The 19,181-nt window shown below is 39.9% G+C and overlaps 1 protein-coding gene and 1 long non-coding RNA gene across 3 annotated transcripts in view; one reads left to right on the top strand and one right to left on the bottom strand.

Annotated features, from left to right (window-relative positions):
- The window catches only part of LOC127629623 (uncharacterized), a 396,489-nt gene that overhangs the window by 153,046 nt on the left and 224,262 nt on the right, over window positions 1-19,181 (top strand). The window lies entirely within an intron of this gene.
- LOC127629619 (teneurin-4-like) overlaps window positions 1-19,181 on the bottom strand; it is a 410,961-nt gene that overhangs the window by 256,014 nt on the left and 135,766 nt on the right. For both annotated transcript variants that reach the window (XM_052106743.1, XM_052106742.1), the window contains exon 6: window positions 18,681-18,916. In XM_052106743.1, the coding sequence (XP_051962703.1) occupies window positions 18,681-18,916 (236 nt within the window). The remainder of the gene's footprint in view (window positions 1-18,680; window positions 18,917-19,181) is intronic.

Here is a 19,181-nt window from a genome sequence, read left to right as displayed (position 1 = left end):
TCCCCCTTCACCCTTACCAGTATCAGAAAAGGGAAAGGGTCCTCTGGACCGGGGACGGGGTCTGGGCGAGCCTCCCCACCTCCGAGGAGCCGGAATTGGGCGGGAGTGAGGGAATGGGGGGAGGGTAGGGAACACAAGATACAGCGGGTGGAGAGAGATTAATAGTGAAAAAAGTTACATATTAGTCTTTTTCTCAACCAAAAAAAATCGTATTGCAGAAGACATGGATTAAACCACTTAAATTGTTGAGATTAACTTTATGCTGCCTTTATGTCCTTTTTGGAGCTTGAAAGTTTTGGGAGCCGGAATTGGGCAGGAGTGAGGGAACGGGGGGAGGGTAGGGAACACAAGACACAGCGGTGGAGAGAGAGAGAGAGAGAGAAGATACTGCCTCGCCGACTCCTGGGAATGCCGCCATGTAGTCCTCTGCCAGCTGGACGGCCCCATCCAACGACGCCGGGCGGTGGCACAGGACCCACTCCGACATGCCTCGGGGAAGTTGGGAGACAAACTGCTCCAGTACCGCCATGTCGACCACTTCCACGACGTCGCGGGTTCCCCCCACCAACAGCCATTTCCGGCAGGCGTCACAGAGCTGTTGCGCAAACGCGAATGGGCGGCCGTCCTTCCCGAAGCCTAACAAGCGGAATAGCTGTCGACTCTGCTCCGGGGTCCGACCGACCCGTTGCTGGATGGCTTTCTTCAGATGGCTATAGTCCATGAGGTTGGTGGCGGGAAGTTGTGCCGCCAGCTGCGCCTCCCCGGAAAGCAGGGGCAATAGGCGGGCCACCCACTGATCGGGAGGCCACCTCCATACCTCCGCCGTTTTCTCGAACAGGTCGAGGAAGGCCTCCGGATCATCGCTTGGCCCAATTTTCGCGAGGGCCAGCGGTGGGACGGGCTCCGAGGAGGACGCAGCACCAGCCCCCTCCCTGGCGATCAAGCTCCGCAGCGCTTGCCGGTCCTCGGCTTGTGCCTGGAGCAAGGCTTGGAAGCTTTGTTCTTGCTCCCGGCGAACCTCCAAGAGGGCATGGTGTTGTGTCTGCTGGATGTTGGTGAGGGCGTTGATGACTTCGTCCAGCGGTGAAGGCTACATAGCGACGCTCTCCTCCAAACCTGGGTTCTCGGCACCACTGTGAACTGGGAAGATTGGAGCAATGGAGGATTCAGGAGACAACGAGGCAGGTTTAAATTCAGTCCTTTTATTGTTCCCTTTTTTCCCAAGCACACAGAATCGACAGTCACCGTCGATAACAACTTAATGTTCCTTTGTGAAGCTATATGTATGTGTATGTGTATAGGAGCACTCTTGCGAAACACTCTCTCGCTGTCGTGCCTTACCGCTCTCTCTCTCTCTCCCGCAGACCGACACACGACCACGCCCCCCATGCCACAGTGACAAAAGACCAAAACGTAACACATTTTTCACTATAAATCTTGACACTATAAAACTTGATATAAAACTCTGCAGTCAGCTTGTCGAGAAAACACGAGAAGCTCTATTACACTTCATTGTATCAGCACAGCGCACGCACAATGCATGTCAAGATTAATAGTGAAAAAAGTTACATATTAGTCTTTTTCTCAACCAAAAAAAATCGTATTGCAGAAGACATGGATTAAACCACTTAAATTGTTGAGATTAACTTTATGCTGCCTTTATGTCCTTTTTGGAGCTTGAAAGTTTTGGACCACATTGACTTGCATTGTATGGATACTGTATCTCCTTTAAAAAAATGAATGTGTTTGTGTTCTGCAAAATAAAGTCAGTCATACAAGTTTGAGATGTCAAAAGGGTGAGTAAATGATGAGAGAATTATCATTTTTGGGTGAACTATTCCTTAGACGTTTAGGTAATTCTAGGTTTTAGGCTTGGTTCAGCATAAAAGAAACTCTACACAGAGCAGATTTGCTGTTGTCATGACAAAATGCAAATATCTTTTTCAAGATAGAAATGACCAATCACAACTCAAAATGCAAATAAACACAAGAAAAAGACCATCATAATACAGTTTGCAAACAACATCTCTAATGGCGGATATTCTAACATTTGGAGTCGATGGGAGATTTTCAAACTTTAATCTTACATTTTCTAAAAGGTTTGTTATTTCTTTCCCTTTAGTATTATACTTCCTAAACACACTGCCATTGGTCATCAAACAAACAGTCTTGCCCCCAAACTTATGACACTGTTTAACCCAATGTTGCTGTGTCATGCTGGTCTGTATTCTCAAACAAACATAAATGTTTCTACCGCACAGTTTACACTATTTATGAAAAAAAAAAAAGAACTATGAATGGTGTTGTGGCAAAAACAATCATTAAACAAATATGCATAACAAGATAAGAGACATCAGGATCCAAATTATATTTTAAAAGATAGTTTATTCTTTTAAAAGAGGTTTGTTCACAAAAGTATCGCGACAGCTACCTCGCAATAGGAACAAGACCCTAACTCACACAGAAAACACATGGCCTATTTATACCCCCGTCCTCAAAGTCCCTTCTTCCGTAATTTTCCACTGATCCCACTAAAACCGGATTTTAACTGGTCTTAGAAATACCAATGGCTCTTCTAAGCCCCCCCGGGTTTTACGATGCTTACATCTGTGAGGTCATAAAAGGCCATATAAACACTATCTCGTCCTGAAGACAGTGGTCCTTTGTTGAGCTCCACTGAGTTTCACACCCGTGAAACTCAACAAAGAGTCTTTCCCGCACTCATATTGAGGAGTTCAAAAGGCCTTCTCCTTGACCATCTGTTTTACTGTGTGTGTGTGTGTGTGTGTGTGTGTGTCTCTCTGTTTCTGCCAGGTGAAAAAGAAATAAAATACTATAGAGAAACATGATTGAATCGAAAGAAAATCCACATCATGTCTTAAAGAAAGTAAAATCTAAATTTTCCACAACAATGGCTTACTTGTACTAGTCTCTACATATTAACCCGGGATATGAGAAAGAATTTAACAAAATAAAACTGAAAGTTTCTAAAACTAAATAAATAAAAACATTTACCACATTAGATTAAGTTAATTTTAACATAAGTTAAGTTAACGAACAAGATCTAAACAAAACCATCACCCCACCCTCGGCAATAGAAAAGTGTTATACAACAAGTAGACAGAAAAGCCTGGCTTGGGCACTGGGCAACACTTTTCTTTTCATCTCCATTAGCTTACGAATACCCCCTTCATGAGACAAGAAAATGATCAAGTCAGCAATAAGACAAGAAGTTTAGATGAATGCGTGAGGTGCACCAGAAGACAGCATTATTTTACAAGGTCATCAAAAGCAGTACTCAATGGGATGAACTCTGATGGTGCAGTGAACAGGGAAGGGGGGCAGGCATGATGGATCACCAGAAAGAGAATGTCCAGGACCAGCTTAGCCAGGCAAAACCCTGTTCTGGAAATCTTCAGTCAGCAGATAAAATGCCAACAAATGGCCTTGGAGCACTTTCTTACAGGGTTTCAATGGAAGTTCTAAGCACAGTGTAACTTCGGAATTTAATACATAATTGTGGAATTCGAAAATCGGAAGCAAAATAAATAAATTGTCCAGTCAATGAGAGATAGGAGTGTTTGGTATGTTTCAAAAATCTGTTTGAAAAAAGTCACATTTTTGCAAAGTTTATCATGTTATTTGGTGAAACTAGTGATTACCTACTTAAGCTGCGTTCACACTGCCAGCTACTTTGTTGCTAGTGGTGTGTATGGAGAATCTAAACAGCACTGTTTCTTTACAATTAATATTATTATTAAAATATTAGGATCACGTGAGCTCTACCATCTTCTCTCATATTGGCTGTCGCTCCCGAAAGTCGCTCTTCATTTACATAAAGTTAAACGTTTCTCAACTTCCAGTCACCAATGGTCACCGTCGCTTGTGTTGCCGGAAGTCACCAGCTCGCATTGAAAATGAATGAGATGAGGTTGTTTTGTCGCTGCATGTCACTGGCAGTGTTAACGCAGCTTTACCATTCAAACTGCTATGGCAGCTTGCCATTTGTGGCATCCCAAACTCCTCTTCCATAGCTCCTTAGAAAGCAGGCACAAATGCATACTTTGAAAATCAACTGGAATTGATACACCATCTAGGCAGTTGTAGCATACTATTTTAAATGCACTATGATATGGGTGCGCTAAACTTGCATGCTATATAGTATGGATAATATGCTAATTGAGATGCAGCCATGTCTTATAAGGAAACTGCTGTCACAGTGGACTACGGTGAGTGTCGAATAGGTGAAACAAATGATCTCACACTTTGTCTCTTCCCCACACTCCATTTCTCTCCCTACGTGAGTCCCCATTCTCCTTCACAAGTGAAGAGCTGGTTTAAAATTGAACAAGTGGCTTTTTCTGCCAAAGTCTCTTGACAATCCTTGTGACAATTAAGGGCTAAAATAACATTTTAGAGGAGAAAACCAATTTTTTTTGTGTGGCAGCAAATATCTGGTCTCGATAAGGGTGAGAAAAGGTCTGAATGATTTATTCTTCTGTCAAAACATTTGAGAAAAACATATTGCTGCTATAATTATCAGCCCTCAAATCAGTCTTCATTTTGGTGTGACAGAGCACTAAAATTATAATAGTCTGCAGTTCCTAAAAGTCCAACAAAGTGTTAAAACAGATGTCTGGGCTTTAATGGTACTACTTTAATTTGATTTGTTTACAAGATATTTAAATAACGCTCATAACCTACACACGGCATAAAATAACATGAAACATTACACCTTTTATAGGTAAATTGCTGCATTTAACACCTTTAAAAACTAGGAGTCATAATACAGCAATGTCATAATACAGCAATGAATGCATTAACTTTATGACTCATTGGATGAATCTTTCCACTAGATTCTACTGAAACAAAGTAATTCATGGACCATCATCAACTTGTCATTATGTGTCCTACGAATTCATGGACTATTATCACTCATGTCATAAACTACAGCTGTTTGTTTCAAGCCTTTTATGAAAGAGGAAAGTGTTGTAGGATGATTTTACCAACATTTATATAATTGATATTTGACATAATAGATACGTTTGATCAAATATATATTTTTTAATTTGAAATATTGTAAAAAAAAATTATTAGGGCTGTTGATTTAACATGTTAATTCAGTGGGGTTAATTATATTAAAAATAATGTGAAATTATAGCAATTAATCATGTACCCGGACCGTAATAACGAATATTCCTTATATCTGAGCAATTCAAGCTTGTTGTACCACCTGTTTTCTCCAGGATGCAGTAATCGAAACTCTTGCTGTTTAGGCCCGTGGTTCCCAACGCACCCCCTCCCCCCCCCCAGGGGGACACCAGAGTTCACATGGGGTGCACGGAACCTTGCGCACTTTGATGCCATCTACGCTCGATAAAATGCGCAATACCAGTAAGACAGTATGTCAGCTTCCTCGTCTAACTCAACGTGATAAGCAATATCTCTAAATAAAATAACGTCCAAAGACTTGACACCTTGGCATCTGTAGTAAAACTTCCTGAAATGTCACTGAACCGACCAGAGCCTCTTTGCAAAACTGCTGAGGATGAAGCACATCAAATATTCTGCGGATGTGCGCTAACTTTCGCATGGCCAAGTGCTTGTGAGTTTACATATCTTGGATTTTGCACTGCAAGACTGCAAAAATTTATTAAAACTGCATACTTTGTTGATGTGTTGTTAACGCATTATAAGAAGACCATTAAAACAGATGCAGGGTTCTATGTCAGTGTGGACGAAATACCAGTAGGAATGTGTTACCAGCAAGAAATGTTAAATTATTGTGTCTATTGCAGTTATGCAAAATCCTGGAACATGGCAAAGAATGCGCATTCCAAAAAATCATTATATTGTAATATTTTTTTATTAGACGTTATACTGATGCATTATTTTTGCATTTCTCACAGACTTGGATGATTGCGCTCCCTCTCTCTCACACACACATGTGACCAAACACAGCAAGAGATGACATATGATACAAAAGCCCTGCTTCCCTTAGTTACTGACGCCTTCAAGTTTTCCTATCAGCATCTGTTTTGCCAGAAAGCACAGACAAGAGTTCACACAAGTAAAATACCTCAGCAATTATTAAATAACACATTTGTCAACAGCTATGTATAGTTGTATGTATATTTAGTCAGCAGTCAGCCACTTCAAACCCTTAAATAAAACATAATTAAAATTATGAAACGTTCTTTCCCCCATTTTTATTTATTAATTTTTTTGTAGATGTATTAAATAAATAAATAAAATACAGTTATATACAACTATAAAAACACCTTAAAATAACAGATTTTTTTGTTTTTGAAGGGGTACCCTGTTAATGCACTGCATTGCAGACTTTCTTGTAATTAAGTTGGGGGGCTTCAAGGAAAAAAGTTTGGCAATGCGCAGCTTACACAGACAAGTAACAAACCCCACTACTGAGGGCAGACAACACAAGATGAGAACACGTTCTTGCCTTTCAGTCACAGCTTGATGGAGCCCAAATCTGAACGCAGGGCCCTCAAGACATGTTTTTCTAAGTTTCAAACTTTGTTTAACTTGACACAGTGACCTAAAAACGGTACGTTTATGAATCGACACAACCGAGACACGGTAACACAGAACAGGTGTGTATAATTGCTATTATACATATATTTATAGAATATTTAATATAATAAAAAAAAATATATAATTTGTTATCATTATACTATAAAATGCCATATTGTATTCTATCTTTGCAACATAAAACACATCAAACACTCACCATGAACAAAGTAAAAACTAGAACATAACTAGAATTACGAAGTAGAAGAGGGACATGATTGATTAGTCTTGGCGGTGGTGGTGGTGGGGGAAGAGGGGGAATGATACGGTACACATTATCATTAATAATGAAACTAAGAGAGTAATGCTTCACTGAGCAGGGACTGATTGGTTGTAGCAGTGTTTACAGAGTGAAAGCTGAGTCTGAATTCATTTAAAAAAAAACAAAGGGCTTTGTCTAATTGCTTCATTTGGGCCTTTAGTTTGATAACCTTTGTCCTGCTTTACAGCTTGTAAAATCAATGATCCTTAAGATTATGCAAAGATGTGCTTACCCTAGCTTAACTAGAAGCATCAAATTGACAGTTTTAAAAGCCCACCACATAGCTGACATACTGCAGATCAAACTAGTCGCCATTAATTAAAGCTATATTACATGGCAACCGCCCCAAGTTTACTAAATGTAAAAATGCTGCCTGAAAACTATGAAGCCTTTGACAGCCGTTGCCCTGGTGGATGGGAGCAGCCATTCTCTGGCTTACTCAATCAATAGCCATTTGGAAAATTGCAGGGCATGCATTTTGTTGATTGCATTCTGAAAGATTAAGGCATTCCTTAAGAAAGGTCTGAATGTTGCTGCTACTTTTGAGAGAGAGTATTTGTGAGGCTATAAAAAGTCGGGGCTGTCTTGAGAGACAATATAAATGCAAACGAACGGGCACCTCCATCCCCATCGGCACCACTGAAATTGACTATGTCAAAGGAGGACAGGTAGGCTATGAGACAGATGGCTGGGTTTGTCATCACCCAAGATCAAGTAAGGCATTTGTCTCACTCTTTTCTGTTGCGCACCAGTTGATTTGTGGCTCACCATCATCGGGGGGAAATGGAGAGAGCAGTTGGCGCATGGGCACTGGGGAGGACAATCTAATCAAAGGCATCATGGGTCTGGTTGTCGTTCCAAATGCCTGAGTAATTGCTCCCTCATGGGGCACATCTTCCATCTGGCCCCCCTGCACCTTGTATTGTCCATCTCTGATGTAAAGTGCTTCCAACTTTAAAGCTACCACATGCTGACCAAGCCTCATTATGATTTATTTCCATCCTGTTCCTCTATCTGTGATTTCCAGAGTGTGTTGGGAAGAGTCCAGCTTATAAAATATGTTTCTGTGCCTGGCCCGAACTCTTCCATCATCCAAACTCACTCTGTTTCCATCTCACAGCCATTAGCCAAGCTCCCTGAGTAGGAAGAAAAGTAGGGACAGGTGGAATCAGTCCAAGCCAGGTGTTTTTAATGAGGGTCCCGCTGGAACTGCGAGTGCAGAGACCCCGAGACCTCTTGAGAGTAAAACGGCAGCCGCGCCGAAATGCAAGTCCAAGTCTGGACACACGCATTGTCCCTAAAATCTCTACTTTGGCAGGGCGTTTTGGCAGATCCGAGCAAGCCAATTAAGCAGAAAGTTTGAACAAACTACAGCTTCAGCCTGGGAGGAACACAAGGCTCATTACTGCACCTCTTTAAACCTCTGCAACACCTCCTGAGAAGCAGGCAACAACAAAAGCAATACATTCTAAGACTACCTAAAAAAAAAGAGGACAATACTGTGATCTGTTACAGGGCAGGGCAGTACTGCTTGAGCAATGTCAGTTCTCACTCATCCATCATAGAATGGACTGGATACATTATCAAGCATGTGGTTAATTAATGTATTTTAGACACTTGAATGGATGAGCATTGAATTGTGGCAGCTCTTAGTCCAGTCATTAGCTGTCTAATTACTGTGACATCGCTCTAATCGCTCAGGGATCCTGGTGCACAAGAAAACGTATACAGTATGTGATACTAGGCACTATTTTTGCAAATAGAAGTAAGACATACTGTAAAATGATATTACAGAATGTTCTGAGAATGTCCTTGTTGTATCATGAGATCATAAAAAGAGATTTAGAAGTGTAATTACTTCAGTTGCATGTTTACTACAGGTGAAACTCGAAAAATTTGAATATTGTGCAAAAGTTCATTAATTTCAGTAATTCAACTTAAAAGGTTAAACTAATATATTATATAGACTCATTACAAGCAAAGTAAGATATTTCAAGCCTTTATTTGATATAATTTTGATGATTATGGCTTACAGCTTATGAAAACCCCAAATTCAGAATCTCAGAAAATTAGAATATTACATGAAATCAATAAAAAAAAGGATTTTAAATACAGAAATGTCGGCCCTCTGAAAAGTATAATCATGCATATGTACTCAGTACTTGGTTTGGGCCCCTTTTGCATTAATTACTGCCTCAATGCGGCGTGGCATGGATGCTATCAGCCTGTGGCACTGCTGAGGTGTTATGGAAGACCAAGATGCTTCAATAGCGGCCTTCAGCTCTTCTGCATTGTTTGGTCTCATGTCTCTCATCTTTCTCTTAGCAATGCCCCATAGATTCTCTATGGGGTTCAGGTCAGGCGAGTTTGCTGGCCAATCAAGCACAGTAATACCATGGTCATTGAACCAGGTTTTGGTACTTTTGGCAGTGTGGGCTGGTGCCAAGTACTGCTGGAAAATGAAGTCAGCATCTCCATAAAGCTTGTCTGCTGAAGGAAGCATGAAGTGCTCTAAAATGTCCCGGTAGACGGCTGCGTTGACTCTGGACTTAATAAAGCACAGTGGACCAACACCAGCCCGATGACATGGCTCCCCAAACCAACACAGACTGTGGAAACTTCACACTGGACTTCAAGCATCTTGGATTGTGTGCCTCTCCATTCTTCCTCCAGACTCTGGGACCTTGGTTTCCAAATGAGATGCAAAATTTGCTCTCATCAGAAAAGAGGACTTTGGACCACTGAGCAACAGACCAGTTCTTTTTTTCTTTAGCCCAGGTAAGACGTTTGACATTTGAAGCCCATGTCCAGGACCAGTCTGTGTGTGGTGGCTCTTGATGCAGTAACTCCAGCCTCAGTCTTGTTCACAAGTACAGCCACTGTACTTGTGAAGCTCCCCCACACATTTGAATGGCCTTTTCCTGACAATCCTCTCCAGGCTACGGTCATCCCTGCTGATTGTGTACCTTTTTCTTCCACACTTTTCCCTTCCACTTAACTTTCTATTAATGTGCTTTGATACAGCACTTTGAGAACATCCAACTTCTTTTGCAATTACCTTTTGAGGCTTTCCCTCCTTGTGGAGGGTGTCAATGATGGTTTTCTGCACAACTGTCAGGTCAGCAGTCTTCCCCATGATTGTGAATTCAACTGAACCAGACTGAGAGACCATTTAAAGGCTCAGGAACCCTTTGCAGGTGTTTAGCTGATTAGAGTGTGACACTTTGAGCCTACAATACTGAACCTTTTCACAATATTCTAATTTTCTGAGATTCTGAATTTGGGGTTTTCATAAGCTGTAAGACATAATCATCAAAATTATATCAAATAAAGGCTTGAAATATCTTACTTTGCTTGTAATGAGTCTATATAATATATTAGTTTCACCTTTTAAGTTGAATGACTGAAATTAATGAACTTTTGCACGATATTCAAATTTTTCGAGTTTCACCTGTAACATGAGGATTGGAGGGTAAAGAGATTGACGACTTCTTTCAGTTAAGAGATTCTCACAACTGAGGAAATGTTATTTTTAGGCCACATCTACACTAATCCATTTTCAGTTTCCTAACGTTATTGTTTTCCGAAGTACGCAGTGATGAAAAGATCAATCATTGAAGGTAACTCTCTGTTTTTCTTGGAGACAAATGGCATTCTAGTGAATTAAAGGTGTTAAAACTAGTGTTGACATGGCCTTAGTTTACTTTTAAAAGTATTTTTCTCGCCCTTTGTTTAATCTACTTTTATTCTTTGTTGTGCCTTCTTTTGTCCTTTCTTGTCAACCCTTTTTTGTTCTTTCACTCTTTTTCATTCTCTCTTGTGCCCTCTTTCATCCTTTCTTACTTCTTTTTCATCCTTGCACACTCTTTCGTCCTTTCTTTAACCTTATCTCATCCTCTCCACCCTTTTGCCTTCTTTCATTCTTTCTTTTCGTTCTTTCTTTCTTTCTTTCTTCCTTTCTTTCTTCAGACATCACATATGGATTTTAACAAGCTGTTAAAAACACATGTGGGTGTTAAATCACTTTACAGACAAACCAGCGAGACCTTTGAGAACACTCTTGAGTGTTCTATTTCCCCAGTCAAGTGTGCCTAATCTTTTCACAAAAAAACTCCCAATGGAACATCCTCTTGTTCTACGTGCCCTCCTCTGGTCTGACATCATGATCAGACTGCTGTCTTTAAATGGGAGGCAGTGCATCAGCAAGTTAGTTGATCAAAAGTCTCGAGCCATTTTTCACATTCACATTGAATTGGAGAGGAATCTCTCAGGAGTGAATAATATCTCTTCAATGGTTCATGTGCGTGTGTGTGTCAAGTCTGACCACTGAGAATGTACTTTCCCAGAATCCTTTGATATAATGCCATTGTTTCAGCAGACAGTTACTATTAACTTGCCAATTTACAAGAAGCTTTTCAGCCAAAATGAAGCTGTGGAGACTGATAAGAGCTACAACCCAACATTCTTGAAATGGGGTCATATATATTTATGCTAATGTGTAGTGTTGGGTTCGAGTCTGATTCAAGTCCGAGTCTTTAAACGATCGAGTCCTAGTCGAGTCAGTGTCCAAAAGGGGCCGTGTTGGACTCAAGACCGAGTCCATAACAATCAGAGTCCGAGTCGAGTCCGAATTAATCTGTTCAAGAATCTGAATTAAAATTGTAACTGTAAACTCAACAAGTTTATTTTTCAATATAAATGTAACATTTTTCAATATAAATGTAAAAACAAATGATTAGTGTCCTGTTGAACAGACTTCAAAGTGGTTTCAAAATGAAAGCATATGCTTAAGATGTATATAGGCAAAACTGTCCTTCAACACACTTCTTATTGCGTGCTGTTGACATTTAAATAATTTCTTGATTTTTCCCTCCACTCAAATATACACCAAATAAAGTGAAAGCTAAGTTAGTCATTCCAACCTGTTACATTAGCAGGAAGAGGCAGACGAGGGGTGAGGATCTAAATGCGGGTTTTTATTGAACAAAGTGAAAACAAAGCAGACTGGAACAAAGGAAACGTCCTCGATGGGAAATATGAAACCAAAACATGAAAACATCCAAGGGTACACGAAATGGGTGAACAAGGTAAAACATCTACTTCGGACATCCACAAACAACGATTGACAGAGACTGAACAAACAACCAGGCTTAAGTACAGAGGGATAGTGAAGATCAAATGACAAACAGGTGAGAACAATGATTGAATGCTGGCAGTGATGACGGCCGGGAATTGTAGTTCATGACAGGTGACAAGAAAAACGCAGGGCAGACAACCAGGGATCGTGACACAACCAGAGTTATTATTATTTCACATTTTTATTCAGTTTTTATTTCTCCTTCATTTTCAATTTGTCAATTCAATTTAGTTTAGTTTTATCTCAAATTATGGGTGAAACACATTTAATTTATTTAATAAACGGTAATATTAAAACTTTTAATAATGGCCATAAAATTCAGCAACATAAACTAAAAACAGAAAAGATCAGATACCATTAAAGAAAATTCTATACTGCGGTACTACACTTCACACTTTTAAATCCTCCTGCTGTGTCCAGTTGTAGCCTACTTCCCTAAAGTAAAGATCACATTTTTGACAAAATTGGGCTGACGTTTCTTTTCACATTATATTTAGTATGGATAAAAGGTAAATAGAGACTTCTCACCTCACCTGTGGTCTTCATTTTCAGATTTTTTTGCCATTTTAACTTAAGTGACAGCTTTACAGGTAACACACAAAGCTTGCGCTTCAAATATGCGACGGACTGAGTTGTACAATTTCCATCATGGTCTATTTCATCCGTCATAGCTTAAATGTCCCTGATACGTAGTAAATTAGATTTTGTCTCAATATAGTCAACATTTTCAGTTAGAAATTACTTTGTGTAGAAAGCGTGCGTCTGATAAAACATGCGTTCTATTTAATTAGTTGCAGAGTTGGGGAACATACTTTTTAAAGTGTACTTACGTTATTGATATTTCTGGATGAGATTGGATGAGCACATGTGTCGAATGGTGATCTCTTTCCCGCACACACATTTAGCATGGGCGTGCGGTCGAGAGCTAAAAAAGTATTTTGAAAGAGAGCACACTGTTGCTCTCAGCCAGAAAAATCACACGTAAGGACATATACGCATGAAATCTGATGCGCAGTATCAAATACACAGAATGTACAGGTGAAACTCGAAAAATTAGAATATCGTGCAAAAGTTCATTAATTTCAGTCATTCAACTTAAAAGGTGAAACTAATATATTATATAGACTCATATAAGATATTTCAAGCCTTTATTTGATATAATTTTGATGATTATGGCTTACAGCTTATGAAAACCCCAAATTCAGAATCTCAGAAAATTAGAATATTGTGAAAAGGTTCAGTATTGTAGGCTCAAAGTGTCACACTCTAATCAGCTAAACACCTGCAAAGCGTTCCTGAGCCTTTAAATGGTCTCTCAGTCTGGTTCAGTTGAATTCACAATCATGGGGAAGACTGCTGACCTGACAGTTGTGCAGAAAACCATCATTGACACCCTCCGCAAGGAGGGAAAGCCTCAAAAGGTAATTGCAAAAGAAGTTGGATGTTCTCAAAGTGCTGTATCAAAGCACATTAATAGAAAGTTAAGTGGAAGGGAAAAGTGTGGAAGAAAAAGGTACACAATCAGCAGGGATGACCGTAGCCTGGAGAGGATTGTCAGGAAAAGGCCATTCAAATGTGTGGGGGAGCTTCACAAGTAGTGGACTGAGGCTGGAGTTACTGCATCAAGAGCCACCACACACAGACTGGTCCTGGACATGGGCTTCAAATGTCAAACGTCTTACCTGGGCTAAAGAAAAAAAGAACTGTTCTGTTGCTCAGTGGTCCAAAGTCCTCTTTTCTGATGAGAGCAAATTTTGCATCTCATTTGGAAACCAAGGTCCCAGAGTCTGGAGGAAGAATGGAGAGGAACACAATCCAAGATGCTTGAAGTCCAGTGTGAAGTTTCCACAGTCTGTGTTGGTTTGGGGAGCCATGTCATCGGCTGGTGTTGGTCCACTGTGCTTGATTAAGTCCAGAGTCAACGCAGCCGTCTACCGGGACATTTTAGAGCACTTCATGCTTCCTTCAGCAGACAAGCTTTATGGAGATGCTGACTTCATTTTCCAGCAGTACTTGGCACCTGCCCACACTGCCAAAAGTACCAAAACCTGGTTCAATGACCATGGTATTACTGTGCTTGATTGGCCAGCAAACTCGCCTGACCTGAACCCCATAGAGAATCTATGGGGCATTGCCAAGAGAAAGATGAGAGACATGAGACCAAACAATGCAGAAGAGCTTAAGGCCGCTATTGAAGCATCTTGGTCTTCCATAACACCTCAGCAGTGCCACAGGCTGATAGCATCCATGCCACGCCGCATTGAGGCAGTAATTAATGCAAAAGGGGCCCAAACCAAGTACTGAGTACATATGCATGATTATACTTTTCAGAGGGCCGACATTTCTGTATTTAAAATCCTTTTTTTTATTGATTTCATGTAATATTCTAATTTTCTGAGATTCTGAATTTGGGGTTTTCATAAGCTGTAAGCCATAATCATCAAAATTATATCAAATAAAGGCTTGAAATATCTTACTTTGCTTGTAATGAGTCTATATAATATATTAGTTTCACCTTTTAAGTTGAATGACTGAAATTAATGAACTTTTGCACGATATTCTAATTTTTCGAGTTTCACCTGTATGATAGTACTAACTGTAGAGAGCACATCAATATGAAGACAAAGCCAAATCCCGGACATTTAGAGGCAATTTTGAAATCCCGGCCGGACGCTTTTTCAGGTCTGAAAAAGAGGACATGTCTGGAGAAAAGAGGAAGTATGGTCACCCTGTTTCATAATTTGCTTGTTTGTTTGTTTGTCATGAACTCGTAAAATGTCCATGTACAATGCATCCAAGACTGTGACAAGTCCAAGTCCATTCAGTTTGGACTTGTGACTCAGACTTGAGTACGAGTCCGATCTCGAGAACCCCAACTCTAACTAATGCGAGTCTCTACACAATTATTTAGGCTAGGGCCAGAAAATAATCTGTAACTTTGCTCTGACACAAACCTATAACCTTTCAGTTATATAAGTATAGCTATTAAATATGGCAATTGGTGGATAAACAGAACATTTGAGCAATACATCTATAATCCAATACCCTAGAGTGGCAAGACATATATCAGGGTCAAATTACAACAAATTTGAACAGAGATGTTAGAGTATTTTGCATCTATATTGTACTGGTCTAATATTTTTTTTTATTATTTCATTACAAATTATAATAGTAAGCATAACAATTTGAGTGAAAAGTTGAATGATTTTTTTTATTATTTTTTTACAAATATTTCAGAATATTTGGTGTGTCACCCTTTTGATTTGATGATGTGACCGGGCAGTGAGCGGGGCCGGGTCGTGATTAATCAAGCATCTGAGAGGGATAAAGGCGGATGGTGTGACAGAGAGAGAATGTTACGGGCAGCTGTCCGTCCTATGTGTGTGTTTGAGTCTTTTGGTTTATTTCTTCATTAAGCTATTATATATATTGTCAAGCCGGTTCTCGCTTCCTTCTTTCCCTTAACCCCTTTACAGATGACAACATGCATTCAAGCTGGCTCCACGTGATGATCCCTGATGTCCAAGTCTAATTTAAGAATGTTCTAAAGAGCATCTTGTTTGCTTCAATGTAAGCAAGAATCTGACCTGTTGTACAAAGTTAATATGGTCAATGTCACACATTTCATTATTTCATAGTGACCTACAAAACATGCAGTATCTTAAATATTTCTCAATATTTAATTGTACATCGTAATATTTCTTTGTTTTACATTTTCCTTAGGTTTAAATTATACTTTAAATCCCAGATTTTCGATTTGGATGGAACACTTTTGAAACCCACTATATTTGGTTAAAGTTAAAACTGAAAATACATTGAGCTGTTTATAATTATGGGGAAACAAAGAGATAGTAAACAAAAGAGTGAAGCCTCAAACGGAAGCGACAGTTTGAGTGTGTGTCTTGTGACTTTGACTGAGGTTGCTTGTTGGGCGGTACGATGAATGTCCAGCACCAGAGTATGCGAGTGGAGCGGAGCGAGGAGTGGAGCGCCATGACATTGCCTGGAGCGAGGACTTAAAGAAATCGGAGCGTTATTGTTTTCTCTCACTCCAAGAGTGCTCCTCACGCTCTATCAAATACCTGTTAACTGACCTTAATGCAATAATTCACCATGTGTTATGGAGTGTTAAACACTATTCGCATGAAGGAAAGATGGAATTTCTGATATAACTAGAAAGAATGTGGTAAAAAAAGAAACAAATTTAAAATCTAGCAGCACTTGGTAATGTTCGACCTCCAGCATGAAGGTTACTTTCACTTTCTGTTTTCACATTCCCTATTATTGAGCATGTGGTAAAGCTTGACTTAACTACATGCTTGTGTCTCATCTCTATATTCTTACGTAAACTGGCATATAGTTAAAATTAATGATGGGTTGGCGAAGGATAACACGATTGGGGAGGTGATTGCCACTATCAAATGTTTGTTGTGAAGTCCTAAAAGACGTGTCCAAAAGACACGATGATAATCCATTCACATGTGGAGAGAAAATCTAAAGGTCATTAATACATATATCCCCTATTAAATATTTTTAATAATCATATCAACATTCTAATCTAACGCATCTCAATCTTAACTGAAGGCTATTATGTCCCGCATTAAAAATAATTGAACTTTTAACTACGCAAAACACCAACTGAACTAATCAACATGTTAATATTGTGTAGTTTGACTTTTGACGATTGCCATCTAAATTGATTTTAGTGCCATAGGCTAATTTATGCATTATACATTTGCAGATGAAGAAAGTCAGCAAATGCAAATAGAGGAAAAGTGTAGAACATTCTGAGAATGTATTTTTTTTTCGTTCACAGAATTATAGGGCAAGGTTAATTAAAAGAAGTGCAATAATTAGGCAATAATACATAGGCCTACTGATCAAACCCAGAGAATGCTGCCAACATGTTTCAAAAGTAAGCTATAAAACGTATTTAATTTAGTCTAGGGCTAATGTTAGTGTTCTAATAAAGCACATTGTAGCTTTCCTTCTTGTATTGTGTATTTATTTTTCATTTAATACACCTTCTGCATGGAAGGTTGTGATATTAAAAAGCATACTGAATAACTTTACAGTGGAGAGGTAGTTAGGTGCTAATTTTGCCATGGAGTGAAAACGGAGCAGGGTTTCTCTATCCCAGGAGCGCTGAGTGAGCGAGGAGGGGGAAATGGACAACCCGGAGTGGAGCTGGAGCGGAGTGATTAAAGAATGCTTTGAGCGTGGAGGGGGAATTGTTGCCGCTCCACTCAAATACTCTGCCCAGCACGAGAAGACATGAACACAGAGGGAAGCTGATGACCTTCAGATGCAGAGGACATAATGAACTTCTTAATGAGTATGCCACCACTGAGAAAATGGCACACGGCTCTCAGTTTCCCGTTCACATCCGTTCCAAGGAACCATTTCTTGCTAAATGCACCAAAAAAATTAGGGCAGAAATGACAAAAATCATGCTAGTCAAAAACATCTGTCAGGAGGTGTAATTGGGTTCATTAGACAACACAGCAAGAGTTTCCAATTACAGGCCTACATAATTAATTGCACTTGAAATTAAACATATTTTCTCATCAGCTTTTAATTAAATGTGACCCCTTGTTGTTGATTGAATCCCAGATTCTCAGGGTGAGCTAAGGTTTCCTGCGTGTTTACCTGAGGTGCATGGAGAGATGAGCCTGATTTTGGAAGAGGGTGGGGTTGGGTGTCTGTAATTATATGAAGTGATTAAGATCTACCAGCTTTGTGGGCTTTGCAGGGCTCCTAACAAGTTCATACCTGAACTAGCCCAGAAGCTAACAAAGAGCATCTTTGTATGATCTTTATATGAGCCGCTGCTCTAGGACTAAGAGGGAACTGCGAAAATTAATCATCAAGTCGTATCAGTCTCTTTCAGTGAGGCAAAGTACTGATAATCATCTCTAGCACAGATTCACGGCTCAAGCATTTGAATTACAAAACATTAGCTCTGCATTTAAGACTTTATAATATGTATACTCTATAGGGTCACTTCGCTTCAAAGATACAACACAAAGACTGCCTAACCACCCTATCTACAGTATTACAAAAAGTAGACTTGTATGTATAAAGAGGATTCACACTTACATTGATTAAATTGCTGTAGGTCAACAAATCTTTGTGCTGCTGGTTGCTAGAAGGCTTTCCTACTCTTAACGAAGTATTCCAACAATATCAGGGAGCTGGTCCCTGTTGGCACTCCCATTTTGGTAACACTTGGTAACATTGCATCATTGCTCATAAAGCTGAATTTTGTTCAACTTTGTCACATCGGTTGCTGTCGCTTATGTTGCAGGAAATTGCCAACTCTCACTGAAAATTATTCACATCATGTTGCTTTGTTCATGCAAATCACTGTGTGAACTCCACTTAAAACTGTACAAATAACCCTTCTGAAAATCTGCATAAAATAGCCTAAGGTGGTTCGCTGGTATTTGCTGACCACCAAGCTGGCTTCCACTGGCTGGTTTGAATTGATGGTTTTAGAGGGGTTTTTGAACTTTGTCAGCTAAACCAGCTAAGACCAGCTAAACCAGCTAAGATCAGCTAAATACAGCACACTAACTTAGGCTGGTTTAAATCATTTTTTCATAAGAAACTAAATTAAATATAAACCGTATTGATGTCACCCCTTTAGTACAGTTCTGACAGATATATTGAAAAAATGGGTAAACTCACCAATAAAGTAGGCCAACAGGACCACCAGGGTGATGGAGATGATGATGGTGCTGAGTGCAGCACATTTCCAGTTGCAGTGCTTATAGGGCTTCTTCAGGTGGAAGGCAGGCCTTGAGAATGTGTTCCGTGGCAGGGGGCGAGGCGGGGGCGAGTATACCGTGCTGGACGTCAAGGGGTAGCCGGGCGACGTTGTGCAGTACAATGGCGAAGTCCCGCCAGGCTTGAATAGAAAGTGTCTGCAGAAATGCAGAAAACAATATTGCTTACTTTAGCAAACAAGGGCATTAGACTAGAGTGTAGTGTGTGAGAGAAGAGTTTTCTCAACATGTTCAGCATTATCTGTAGAGTGTGAAGGCTAGTGTGCCCTACACTGGTCAGTACTGCTGTCCCTAAGCACTTTTCCAAGCTGTTGCCAGTCACCTCTGCTTGCTGGCTGTCAACAGTACACACTGCGCCCCTGTGGGATGTGTTACATACAAAATTTGTATCAATATCAAATTA

This window comes from Xyrauchen texanus, chromosome 36, assembly GCF_025860055.1.
Source record: "Xyrauchen texanus isolate HMW12.3.18 chromosome 36, RBS_HiC_50CHRs, whole genome shotgun sequence".
In the NCBI taxonomy this organism is placed as follows: Eukaryota; Metazoa; Chordata; class Actinopteri; order Cypriniformes; family Catostomidae; genus Xyrauchen; species Xyrauchen texanus.
The sequence above is the reverse complement of the archived record's forward strand: the minus strand, read 5'-3'. Positions and strand labels throughout refer to the sequence as shown.